The sequence below is a fragment of the Danio rerio genome, chromosome 16, assembly GCF_052040795.2.
Source record: "Danio rerio strain M-AB ecotype USA chromosome 16, GRCz13ab, whole genome shotgun sequence".
Classification (NCBI taxonomy): domain Eukaryota; kingdom Metazoa; phylum Chordata; class Actinopteri; order Cypriniformes; family Danionidae; genus Danio; species Danio rerio.
Window position 1 is genome coordinate 5,162,501 of NC_141036.1, and position 14,714 is coordinate 5,177,214.

Below are 14,714 nucleotides of genomic sequence, written 5' to 3' on the forward strand. Positions count from 1 at the left end.
TTTACTCACTTTTTTTACTTAAAGTAAAGTACACTGTAAAAACTGATTTGTTTGTGACTTCACAGAGATTATGTAGGTTAACCCATTGTAACTTGGAACTGTTACATTGACTTCATTTTCATTTTTGCTAATTGTACTCACTTTTTAAAATCCAACTAATCCCTTTTTACAGTGTCACTAATTTAGCTCGTCTGTTTTCAAATAAGTACTGTAATTATTACAATATTACACATTTGGTGCTTCATTAAGTTTCTAAAATCTACAAGTATAGCCTGTATTGAATTTAGAAGACATGCTGGAGTCTGGAAGAGCAGATTTATTTTAGTTACTGTATGTTGTTTTGCTAGATACAGAAAAGCTGGGGAAAAAGCTAATATAATAAAGGTGTATTGGGGAAAAAAAGTGAGCAATTTGCAAAATTATAAAATTTAAGTCAACTTAACAGTTGCAATGTGTTTACATTATCTTTGTGATGTCAACTTGTTGCTTTTAAGGCAGCTGGTTCTCTTGCTTTAAGTAACTAATCACTTTTACAGTGTACAGTGTGTGGTTATTAGGGCTGCACAATACAGTGCTCAGCATAAGTGAGTACAGCCCCTTTTGAAAATCAATATTTGTATCCATTTCTCAGTGAATATAGGCAGTGTATTTTGGTGCATTTAAACAAAGCAGATTTATTAAACAGATATATTTATTAAAATAATATTCTAATCACTAAACATAAACAGAAAAAATACAATTAAATTCAAGCTAAATATTGCAACAACAAAAAAAAAATTACAACCTACAAAATTTTAAAAAAAATTTTTGCTTCTGTTGATTTTTCCTTTATTTTACATTTTTCTATAACATAAATTTGGTACTATGGACTAGTTTTTTGACTATTATCATAAGATATTTTGTCAGATAAGCTCCAGATTTGGCTTCAGTACTGACTAATCTAATGTATATGCACAAATATAATATTGTAGAGCTTCCTATTGAACATATAAACTTAGAGAGATTTTGTGAGGGGTGTACTCATATATGCTGAGCAGTGTGATATCGCAATGTGTGACTCTGCAACAGTCACCTCGCAGGATCTCAAGAGATTTCAAGTTAAACCATTTGCACACAAGACATCATAAAGTTTTCTGCTTTAACAATTAGATTAGATTCAATAGATTGGGTCTATATATGTTTATAAATAGAAGAAAAAAGTATATATATATATATATATATATATATATATATATATATATATATATATATATATATATATATATGTATGTATATATATATATATATATATATATATATATATATATTTATATATATATATATATATATATATATATATATATATATATATATATATATATTTATATTTATATATTTTAGATGTATTTAATATATAAAAGACACTACTATTTTACATATGATTATTAAATTCATACATCTCAATACTGGTAGACTCCACCAAAAACTATAAAGTGTTGTTTATTTCATTTTTATCTTTGTTTTTTTGCTTTCAGCTGTGCTTTAAATATTATTTTGTGGATATTTGATGCCTACAAATCATCACAATAAGTGAAAAAAATTGTGAGTTGTTCCAAAATAGTCAGATATGAAAATATATTTTCCAATATCGTGCAGCCCTATTAGTTATACAATTGAAAACGAAGCTTTAGTGAAAAAAAATGCATGTTTAGGTAGTCAAGTCTGATACTGTTATGCTTGACTTTGCATATTTAATTTTACTTGTAGTGTTGTGTGTAATTTTAAGGGGTAGTTCACCTAAAAATGAAAATTCCGCCATCATTTACTCAACCAACTTGTTCCAAACCTGTTTGAGTTTATCCTGTCACACACTAGATATTATATTTTAGAAGATATCCAAAAACCTGTAACCATTGACTTCCATAGTGTTTTCCTACTATTCAAGTCAATGCAGTCAGCATTCTTCAAAATATCTTCTATAGTGTTCAACAGAATAAACAAACACATAAAGGTTTGTAACTGCTCAAGAGAGAGTAAATTTTCATTTGTAAGTGTACTATCCCTTTAAGATCACCTGCTTGCATAGTTTCCGGTGCCATTAAAGAAATACAATTAGAGTAGTTTACCTGTAGGCTGGAGAAATGTTGCTTTTCTGTGGGTAAGAGGATTGTGCTAAAGCGGGTTAAAGCCGATCGAGTGCTGTCAGCCTCTTAGATCTCCTGCGATAGCTACTGAAAGAGAAACGATACAGCAAACTCATGTGGATTTAAATTAAGTGAGTGCTGTTTTTATGCAGCAGCCAGAGTTATTACAGTTTTGCATTTTAAAATGAGTATTTATTTAAATTTGTTTTGTTTAGTTTTACTTTTGCGAACACATTTCTATTTCGTTTTTATTAATTCATTCATTCACGTTTCTTGGGTTTATCAGCTTTCATCAGTTGTCGCCACAGCGGAATGAACCGCCAACTTATCCAGCATATGTTTTACACAGCGGATACCCTTCCCACTGCAACCCAGTACTCCCCGTATTAGCGTGGGTTTCCTCCGGGTGCTCCATTTTCCCAACAGTCCAAACATATGCGTTTTAGGGAAATTGAATAAACTAAATTGGCCGTAGTGTATGTGTTTGAATGAGTGTGTTTGGGTGTTTCCCAATACTGGGTTGCAGCTGGAAAAGCATCCGCTGTGTAAAACATGCTAGATAAGTTGGCGGTTCATTCCGCTGTATCGCCCCCTGATGAATAAAGAGACTAAGCCGAAGGAAAATAAGTGAATGAATGAACTGAGGTGTTTGCTGTAGCACCATCACAGGTATTGTCTAACAGCCACAGGTCAGATTCTCCTCCACATGCGGCTTTTTAAATCTGTAAACGATCATTTACTTTTGCTTTATTCAGCTTTAGTTATTCATTTATTGTGAGTTTTTATTTGTATATCGGTTTACAAAATAGTTTTTTGGCTCCGGTTTCCGGTTTTTGGCCATCCTTACTGTCAAACCCTGCTTTAAGAAAACTACAATGTAAAAATTATTTCCAACCTGCCAAAGTGGCTGTGAGCGGCTGTCTTACCCGCCAAAGCTGAAATCTAACCGCATTTGGCTGGTTGGCGGGTGTTAATGTAAAGCCCTGTATATATATATATATATATATATATATATATATATATATATATATATATATATATATATATATATATATATATATATATATATATGTATGTATATATATATATATATATATATATATATATATATATATATATATATATATATATATATATATATATATATATATATATATATATATATATATATGTATATATATATATATATATATATATATATATATGTATATATATATATATATGTATATATATATATATATATATATATATATATATGTATATATATATATATATATATATATATATGTATATATATATATATATATATATATATATATATATATATATATATATATATATGTATATATATATATATATATATATATATATATATATATATATATATATATATATATATATATATATATATATATATATACAGGGGCCCAACTGCACATTTACTGATGGGTATGCGGATTCAACTTTTGCGTGCCCCCCTTCAATCCAACTATATTTTAAAACAGGCAAGTGATAAAATGTGGAAAATATTTCCATCAATAAATTAAAGATATTTTTTCATAAAGATATCAATATGCTTCATACTATTTCAGTTGTGTTCAGAACTGCGAAACTGTATTTTTTGAAGTACTAAAAGGTATAATTACATTAAGCATGTTAAGTCGCAAAGAAATGCATCTCATACCACCCCAAATTTCTTCTCAATTTAATTTTCCCTCACTAAATGATTATAGCACCTTGACTAGCCTTGCTTTTGGACTTTTTCTACTACATTTGTCAAAACAAAATGATAGACATGGGAGTCCTAAAGGGCAAAAGAACATTGCAATTACTTCTCACATGCATACTGTGAGAAGGGTTAGGTCTGTCTTTGCTAGAACAATTGCCTGAAACTGCTAAAAGTGAAATAAAAAAGACTGTCAAATGTTTAGTGTAAAAAAAAACAGAAACAAACTGTGTGAAATGTTCTATTTAATTGAAATGTTATAACTTTGTTTGTAGCTACAATTAAAATAGTTTTGAGCTAAGAAGTTACCAAAAAGGCCTGATGAATCAATATGATACATAATAAATTCATAAAAATATGTATATGGTATGAAAAATGGGGGGGGGGGGGGTGGAATGATTTTTTAATTTAATAAAATACAATATTATACGCGTATAAAATGCTAAATAAACATTTTTAACAATATATATATATTATTTGAAACTTTTAATATGAATAATTTCAAAAATAGTTTTGGCACAATGGCGCCCCCCATGTGTGGCACCCCTATGCGCCGCATATACTGCATACCCCCTTTTTGCGCCACTGTATATATATATATATATATATATATTATGGAAACCTACGGTTAACCTGTTGAGTTGATTACAGCTATTTGTTTTACAGTAATGTCACAAGGATTAACAGTCTCTTGTCTTGCATTGCAGGAGGCGTATGTTCAGAAGATGGTGAAGGTGTGCAATGATTCGGACCGCTGGAGTCTCATTTCCCTCTCCAACAACCGGGGCAAAAACGTTGAGCTGAAGTTTGTGGACTCGCTACGGCGACAATTCGAATTCAGTGTCGACTCCTTCCAGATTAAACTGGACTCTCTGCTCCTTTTCTACGAGTGCTCCGAGAACCCGATGGCCAAAACATTCCACCCTACCATCATCGGCGAGAGCGTGTACGGAGATTTCGCCGCCGCGTTGGACCACCTGCGCAACAAAATAATCTGCACCAGGAATCCTGAGGAAATCCGAGGCGGAGGCCTGCTGAAATACTGCCATCTGCTGGTCAGGGGTTTCCGCGCCGCCTCCGAGTCTGAAATGAAGTCTCTCCAGCGCTACATGTGCTCCCGCTTCTTCATCGACTTCTCGGACATCAGCGAACAGCAGCGCAAGCTCGAGTCGTACCTCCAGAACCACTTTGTAGGCTTGGAGGATCGCAAGTACGACTATCTGACGACTCTTCATAGTGTGGTGAACGAAAGTACGGTGTGTCTGATGGGACACGAGCGGCGGCAGACGCTAGGACTCATCGCCATGCTAGCAGTGCGTGTGCTAGCCGAACAGAACGTCATTCCCAACGTGGCTAACGTCACATGCTATTATCAGCCGGCTCCGTACGTAGCTGATGGCAACTTTAGCAATTATTACATCGCTCAAGTTCAGCCGGTGTTCACATGCCATCAGCAGAGCTACTCCACGTGGCTACCGTGCAACTGAGAGAGAGAAATCTGCTGAATCACGGCTGTTGTTGTAACACTTTTCGCAACTGTCTCACTTCCCCAGTGTGCTTGGGTTGGTGTGCGCAGATAAGTGCTGATCAGAGATCAGCTTCTGCTCTGCTTTGCCTGATTCTAAGCTAAACAAGTGAGCGTTAAATCCCACAAGAAAAGAGGGAATGGGCTATATGCACGAGGGCGTTTAGAAATTAGCCTGCTCAGGTACTTCCGGAGAACTGTTACACTATTATAAACTCACCACGCTTTTTGTTAGGTAAACCAATTAACAGGGTACAATGTGCAATCCATATTTAAAGTATAAAGTAGTACTACAGATCAAGATAAGATTTACCTGTCCCTAGGGGTATGATTTTCCCTTTGGTTGCGAGAGGTCCTGGGTTCAGATCCCGGACGAGCCCCCATTTGTTACACCGGTCACTACAAATAAGAAGAAGACGAGTGCAATTAAGGTAGAGAAATATATTTATGTACTTAATTCAATAATCAAAAATAAAGTTGCTAGCTCTACTCAGGTCCAAGACCGACCCAAGACGGAAGATAGGCGATGGACAGATTCCGACTGCAGCCCCCACCATGTCCGAGACACGCTTATTATAGCAGGGCAAATCAACCATACAAGGGTGTTTTCAATCCTGTAACACACGCAGACCACACAGACGCCCATACTGCAATGAAAAATGACCATAAGCGGTTGTCACACTAAGATATATATCAGGGGTTTTCAATCACGGTCCTAGAGGTCCAGTGTTCTGCAGATTTATCTGCAACTTCAATCAAACACACTTGGGCTAGCTAATCAAGCTCTTGCTAGGCTTTCTAGAAACATACTTGCAGGTATGTTGAGGCTGGAGCTAAAATCTGCAGGACACCGGACCTCCAGGACCGAGTTTGGACACCCCTGAAGTATACGTGCTAAGATCAGTGAAGTGAACACACCCTTGTCAATCGTCGACACACCCTCGTCATCGAAACAATTGTCTAAATTAAATAAAAAAAACACAGATTTTTCAAAGAATCTTTTACGATGCGTTTATATAGAGTAAGGTTAGCTAAAACGCATCTGAAAAAACAATTTGTGATGCATTGATGAAAATTTTCAATGTATCATAATGTATTAACTAATGTAAATGTATAGACCTTACAGTAGGGTCTTTCTTTTATTGTTTCTTTCTATATTAACTAACCACGTTTGAGGTGAGTTAATATAGGTCTGCTACTGACGCCACTTGTGTTCATCTAGTTTTAGCTGTTAACAACTAAAGGAATACTTAAGTCTATTTAACTGATTACATTATAATTAAATAACATTATCGATGCTGTAATAGGAACCTTATGAAGTTGGAAATAGTCATATCAAGCTTGCCCTGGAAGTTTATCGATGGCTGAAAAATACTTGCCGTGCATAAAGCCCATTACATAGTGCAGGCGCATGCTTAAGTCCAAACGCAAGCCGGAGTATTGCTAAGACCCTTTTTCTTACAAAGCGAAAAGTCCTCAACAATACGATTACAGTTTGTACAAAACCAAAGATTTTAAGATTGTATTTTTCTATCCGGACAATCATGTGACTGTGCTGTCTATATTTGTACATGTGAATGCATTCGAAGTGCCTAATGTCAATGCAGTACGCCGAGGCAAAAGAAGCGACCTCAAAAAATCACAAAATATACACCACAAGCTTGTGAATGTACATGATGTGTCCTGGTTCGCAACTGATGTGAGTGTCATTTTTTTTTTCTCGTTTGTTTTTTAATTTATTATTTTTAAGCAGGATTTGTGTGATATTAAGGCAACCGTTTTCAACACATGCCAGAAAACACACAGCAAAAAAAGCTTTTCTTACTTAAAAATTTAGACGTTTTTCTAGTCCAAATATCTATAGAAACTTAAATCAAGGAGCAGTTTCTTAAGTTAAACATATTGTTATAATGTAATAAATGATAAGTCATAATTAAGTGAGATATTTCTTTAAACAAGCTAAATAATCTGCCAGTGGCGTTAGCAAAATAATCTTAATTTTAAACCTTTATGAGTTTTTGTTGAACACAATAGAAGTTATTTTAAAAATGCTGAAAACATTTAACCGTTGACTTACATAGTATTTGTATTTTACTATGGAAGTCAATCTTTAAACGCTGTAAAAAATCTTGCCTTAACTTTTCTAGCAATCTTAACTTGCATCAGTCAAACTGATTAAAACTTTTTAAGCTACACTTTACATAACCATTGACTTCCCTAGTGTATTATATATATATATATATATATATATATATATATATATATATATATATATATATATATATATATATATATATATATATATGTGTGTGTGTATAATTTTTTTTGTTTAACCAAATTAACTTTTCTAGTCATCTCAATTTACATCAATCGAACTAATTAAAACTATTTATAAATTTTACATAGTAAAAAAAAACATAGTTGAAACCTGACTAACTTCTTAAAACAAAAAGATTTGTAGTCAATTTTTTTACTGTGAATATTTTTTATCTTAAACAGAATAAAGAAACTCATAAAGGTTAGAAACCACTTGAGGGCAAGTACATAATGAGTTTGGCTCCATCCGAAATCGCCTTCTACTCAGTAGGTACTGCATTTGAATTTAAACGTACTACTCGACCCTTAGAAACAGTATGAATATAAAAAGTATGAATGGAACTCAGATGCACTACATTCGACATTTTGTCATGATCACATGACCTACCTGTGTCAGTTGCGTTGCTTCACTCCTGTCCTCTCATGGTGGATCATGGGATAGTGTAGCGTGCATCAGATGCGCACTTCAGAATCTCACGGGAAGTAGTCAATCATCCGGGTACTTCTTGCATACTGTTTTTCGAATTCGATGAATTCGGACATACTACTCGCATACTGTTTTTAGCATACTATATAGTATGGAAGAACGTGATTTCGGACGCAGCGTACATTTTCAGTTCTGGGTGAACTATCCCTTTACACTGTAAAAAAAATGCTTGAATCGACACAATCCCTTTGCGTGATCCCAACGCAAATTGTTTGTTAACTTAATGGTTTTTATCATTTTAAGTTGCTTAAACATAAAACAATCAAGTTATTCGCAAAAAAAACTCAAGAATTGTCTTGTTTCAACTCATTTTAAATAAGTCGTTTGAACAAACAGCAAAAATATATATATTTTTTGTCTTAGAAGTTTTAGATATTTGGACCAGAAACAAGACACTTTGAAAAATGCAGGGTTCCACACCATCCCTTCATGTCGTCTCAACACAAATCGTTTAAGTCAACTCAATGTTATTCACAGTTGTAATTGGGTTGAACACAACACAATTAAGTTATTCCCAGAAATCTGAAGAGTTGTGCTGCTTTTCATTTTAAATAAGTAGCTCAAACAAGCAGCAAAAGTCAGTTTTTTGGGTGCAAAAGTCAGTTTTTGGGTGCAGAGATTTTTAGTAAGGAAAGCATTTGTTTTTGCAGTGCCAAGAAAAGACTTGTTTTTGCGGTGAGATCTTGCTAGTATCGAGATATTTGCAGAAGCGCCTCTGATATATTTGCTGTAACATCTGAGCTGGGAATTCGGCAGCTCCTGCTGAACGGCGAGACTGAAGCGGCTGTGACCCTGCTCTCACCCGCTGCTAACTGAGTGTTAACCTGCCTGTGATTAATAGCGCTGCGTGCGTGCGGAAGTGGGAGGAGTGTGTTGTGTGTGTTCAGACTTGGGGGAAGAGAAAGTGTTAGCGAGAGATGAGAGGGAGGGAGGGCTGGAGGAACGGGTTCAGCTGGTGAAGGGGTTTCTCTCCACTGCTAAAGGTTGTTTAATCCCTACACCGCACTGGTTCACTGGAGTTTTATTTGGTCAGCAGTTGCAAACTATGAATATGGGCTGATTTTAAACAAACTAATTAAGTTGAACATTACTACACTGAATTTGTTTGTTTAAATTCAGCCCATAGGAATTGTTTGCAACTGTTTAACTTAAAAAAAAAAATTAGTAAAGCCAATGAATCATTTTTTCAGCATGCTAAAAACAAATGCTTTTCTCACTTGGAGTTTTTGTCTTGTTTCTGGTCAAAATATCTTTAAAAAATTGTGATATAATAATACACGTTGAGGTGACTTCAAATTGATTAGCCTTCTGCAAAATTGTAATTATTATTAAAACATTTTTAAGTGATGTTTAATAGTGAGGAAATTCTCACAGTATTTTCTATAATGTTTTTTCTTCTGAAGTAAGTCTTAGTGAAGGTTATTCATTCATTCATTTATTTTCATTCGGCTTAGTCCCTTTATTCATCAGAGGTCACCACAGCGGAATGAACCGCCAACTTATGCAGCATATGTTTTACACAGCAGATGCCCTTGCTTACCACTGACCCACCGTGTCACCCCTTAGTGAAGTTTATTTATAAACTAATTTTGAGAGAACCACGTGCCTATGATTGACCACGGCTGGCCCCGCATTAGTGCATACCTGCCAACACTCCTGTTTTGCTCAGGAGTCTTCCGTATTTCAGATCTCCCAACACCCTCCCGTTTTGTTAATTCTACCGGAAAGCTCCTGTAATTTCACCCTACCACCACCCTACACTCTGTAACACCCTCGGGTCACCAGCTTTGGTATAGTACTTATCCGCCTGAAACCCGGTCCATAGTACAGTTACTAACACCCCAGTACAATTACTAACACCCCAGTACAGTTACTAACACCACAGTACAGTTACTAACCCGGTTCTTAACTGTGTTATTCAGACAAACACACAGCGTCAACCCCCAACCCCCCTCTCCCCGTTCTCCCGGAATTTCAGAGACAAATATTGGCAGGTATGCATATCATAATATCCAATCAGATGAATCCAAATCACGCATAACGAGCCAGATTTCCTTAGCTTAGCCATCTTCATCTTGAAGAATCCACCCTGACTCCTTCCCGTTTATTTCCAGCATAATGCCACGGTCACACTAGAATTTAAGCATGCAAAATTCTGAACATAATAAACAAGATGATTAGACATTTCAAAAAGCGAGCGATTGGTCCATGTTTTAAATTTCTGTCCGGAGAGGTCATGTTTTGATCTTCGATTGGTCTCATGCAATCAAGTGAGGTCAGAGTTCACCAAGCTTGAACTTTGCATCGCAGTGAACTGCGCAACTTGTCGCACTAGCTTGCGTTCCCGGTCAGATGCATTCGGGTGCATATCAATGAATGTCTATGAGGCGAAAAGTGCAGTGTGACTGCAGCTTAATTCAGGGGAGCCCTACCTAAGACCTACCTGATCTCAGACTCCCCTCTCCCCCATGAAACTGGAGGGAGCCCCGAGCTCGAGGATCTTCCGAGCTCAGGCCTCTCTCCCAGGACGTCATGCCAGAAACGCATTTGCTTATCATGTCATCAGCTAAGAGTGAACTCTTGAATGTGTTTTAGTTGGCTGCAGAATAAATTACTGTTGTCCAATGGCTTGCCTAATTATCCTCACCTGTCTAACACAATTAAGCTAGGATAATGTCACTGTAAGCTGAGTATACTGCAAAATAACTTTAAGTTAAATATTATGTACTGTCATCATGGCAAAGACAAAAGAAATTAGTTGTTAAAACTATTATGTTTAAAAATGTGTTGGAAAACATCTCTCAGTTGAACAGCACTTTAACAATATTTACAATTTCAACTTCAATTTTCAGAAATTTTCCTTAATACAAGCAAAAATTCAAAAGCAGAAATGAGGTTATTTTCCTCATCAGACTGGCAGATCATTTAGCTTGTTTTCAAAAAAACACTTAATTTTGACGTATTATTTCTGAAAACAAAACAATATTTTGTACTTATCTATAAAATACTTCTTGATTTTAGACTCTTCAGATATTTGCAATGAGATACGAGAGCAAAACTCGTAAGTAAGAAAAGCATTTTTGCTGTGTACTGTGTATTTGACCGAGGAGGCGGCAGTATTTTATGTGTCTGCAATTAAGCATGGCTGAAATGCAGTTTTACTCTGTTTGGCCTTGCTCAGCTGAAATAAGCACAAATAACCTGTCTGAAAGACGTTTCAAAGGGGTCATATCATGCTTTTTCGTCAGCTCATATTCATTTTTCGTCATCTTTGGATGTAAAGTTGTAATGGGGTCAAAGCTTTTACCAAGCTTGTAATATAAGCCCCTGGACCACAAAACCACCTGAAAAGCTGAATAAAGACACCTTTCCATTGTAGTGTAGTTTATTAGAATAGGGCAATATTAGGCAATCAAACAAATATATATATATATATATATATATATATATATATATATATATATATATATATATATATATATATATATATATCTGGAATCAAACAAAGTCAAAATATTGATAAAATAACTTTTAAATTGTTCAAATAAAGTTCTTAGCCGTGCATATTAGTAATCAGATATTAAGTTTAGATACATTTGTGAAAATAATTTGACATAATATCCTTATGAAACGTGATATTTACGTGAAGTTTATTCATAAACTTCGAAAGGATTAGTTGATTATGATTGACACGGCCAGCCCCGAGTTAAGCTAATGTACAAACCACCAATCAGACTATTCTTAACCCAGTATAAATAACCAAGCATCTTACCTTATTTTCGTCTTGAAGAATCCCTCCTTCCACCCCCTCTCCTCCTTTTCTCTATAGGGCAGCATGGCGGTCCAGTGGCTAACACTGTGGCCTTACAGCAAAAAATGCCTCCGGCTCGGGCCTCTACCCAGCCGGACAGCATTTCCGTGTGGAGTTCATGTTCTCCCCGTGCTTGCGTGGGTTTTCCCCGGGTCCTTCAGTTTCCTCCCACAGTCCCAAAAACATGAGATTTAAGTAAATTGACTAAACCAAATCAGCACCATATTTTATTTCATAAACAAAACACCACCTTCTCGAGGGGTTCTCGAGATCTACCTGAGCTCAAACTCCCCTCTCGCCCTGCAACGGGAGGGAGCCCCAGGCTCGAGGATCTCATGTGCTCAGGGCTCTCTCCCGGGACAGCATGTCAAACTAGCTTATTACCAATCATCAGCTAAGTGTGAACTCTTGAATCATATTCTAATAACTTTTGTTATGTAGAAGAAAAAATAATAATTTTGACTCATATGGTGTGTTTTTGGATATTCCCACAAATATAGCAGTGAAACTTCAGACTGTTTAGTGGTCCTGGGTTACATACACTGTAAAAAATGCAGGGTTCCACAATTCATTCATGTTTTCTTAACACAAATTGATTGTTAAGTAAGCTGTCCTAAAAAACATCTCAAGAACTGTGTTGTTTCAGCTCATTTTAAATGATGAAGTAGCAAAATCTGCAAAACAAAATCAACATTTTAGCCTTGGAAAACAATATTCAGTGTTTCATTTGATAAATCAACCTTTATATAAGTATAATTACTACACAAGAGTTTTTTTTCAGAGGTCAAAACTAAAAGAAAAGTTGATGATATTTATTTTTACTTAAAAATAGTGAGACAAAGAAAAGCGTGTAGTAAATTATGTGCAAAAGATTTCAAGTTTTTTTAGCATCACTCACTACATTGAAATGTCAACAACCAACTGATTTTAATAGCATTTAATACCATTTATTAATGTTAGTCGATAAAAATAAAAAATGATTCATTATCATAATGCATCTGGCTTTAATAAAATAAATAAGTAGTAAATTCGAGGTTAATCAAAATAAATTGATAGTTCATAAATGCAGTGATACTGATATTTCATTAATTGTTGCGAGTGTCTAAACACTGTATGTGTAATATAATTTTAAGAATATTTTTTTAATTCTAAAACATCATACACATGAAATAGTTATAAATGTGAATGTAAAGAAATACGATCTCCTGAGGGAAATAAATATTATAGGAAATACTGTGAAAATGTCCTCACGCTGTTAAACATCACTTATATTTACAGCATATTTAATATTTACAGCAAGGCTAATAATTTCAACTGTTAAAAGGGACCTATTGTGCAAAAATCACTTTTATAAGAAGTTTAAACACAGTTGTGTGTCAGCAATGTGTGAATATAGCCAGCCTATAATAATAAAAATTAATTAAGTCTATTCTTTATGATCACACTTGATAAAAAAAGTCTGAAGAAACACTTTGATTGACATTCTCCCTTTGTACGTGTCATCAGAGAAGGGTAAGCCCCACCCACTAGTGACCATCTCTTTCTCAATACCATAGGACATTAGTTTTGTTTTGAATCTGCCACTATGCTGACACACAGGCATCAGTAGCTCCGCCCTGTTTTGAAAAGAGCACAATCTCATTTGAATTCAAAGCGACAGCCACCAAAATAACAATTAGGACCAAACCCTAAATGGGTCAGTTTCAGAGAGTTATGAAACATTATTTGTCGGGTATTTTGAGTTGAAACTTCACATACACACTCTTGGGACACTACACTCTCAGAAATAAAGGTGGACAAAATCTGTCACTGGGCCAGTACCTTTTTAAAAGATACAATTTTGTTTCCAGCAGGTCCTTAAAGGTTCATATAAATACCTAAAAGGTACAAGTGTGTATCTCACAGTAGTTTAAAGGTATAAAAGGGAACCTTAAGTGTACAAAAGTGTACCTTAAAGGTATTAATGACAACATGTATGGTACAAAAGTGTATCTTTTGAAAAGGAACCACCCCAGTGACAGATTCTCTACCTTTATTTCTGCGTGTGTAGAGAGTTATTTGACATCTTTGGCCCCTTTAAACTCCTGCAATATGATTTTAAATAAGAACTATTGATTTCTAGAAAATGTATATGATATTACTGTATGTGAACTGCAAAATGTATATGTACCCAGCCTAAATTAATATTTCAGTAATAATAATAACATTAAAAAGGACAATAATAACACATATGCATGTCATTTATGATCATACACACTCTCAGAGATGCTAAGTTATCTTCACCCAATTCTGAGTGTAATACGGACTAAACCAACTGCTGAGTAACTTTTTAAAATTAAACTAATAGGACCGAATTTAACCCAGTGTTTAGGTTAGTAGAAATAACCCAGCATTGCTTAGAGAGTGCAGCATTGTAAAACAAACTAATTATTTTTAATGGTGTAATTAGCTTTTTAAGGCCTCAGGAACACTAAAATATAAAATGACAAACATTAAAATGGTCAAATGTGAAGCATAATGTTAATTCCTCATGATATGATCCTTTTAGAAACATCACGTGTGTTATTTGCTTATTGAAGTGATTGCAGAATGTGTGTGTGTTTAGATGAGGAGCTTCACACGAGCCTCTTTCAGTGTTTTACATGTTTGCATCTCCCGTCTGTGGTTTTTCACTCGTCCTCCAGTTTGTTGTGATATTTCGACGGCGTCCTGTGGATTTCTCTGGC

At 35.0% G+C, this 14,714-nt stretch overlaps 1 protein-coding gene and 1 long non-coding RNA gene across 2 annotated transcripts in view; one reads left to right on the forward strand and one right to left on the reverse strand.

Moving 5' to 3' along the window:
- tent5aa (terminal nucleotidyltransferase 5Aa) overlaps window positions 1-7,046 on the forward strand; it is an 8,406-nt gene extending 1,360 nt beyond the window's left edge. The window contains exon 2 of the mRNA XM_087286457.1: window positions 4,557-7,046. Within this exon, the coding sequence (XP_087142583.1) occupies window positions 4,557-5,336 (780 nt within the window). The 3' untranslated portion in view covers window positions 5,337-7,046. The remainder of the gene's footprint in view (window positions 1-4,556) is intronic.
- On the reverse strand, window positions 6,373-10,010 carry LOC147840113 (uncharacterized). The gene is made up of 2 exons (XR_015510840.1): window positions 7,751-10,010; window positions 6,373-7,545 (listed from the first exon to the last, which is right to left on the reverse strand). It is a non-coding gene; the product is annotated as an uncharacterized LOC147840113 (long non-coding RNA).
- Between the last annotated feature and the right edge of the window lie 4,704 nt (window positions 10,011-14,714).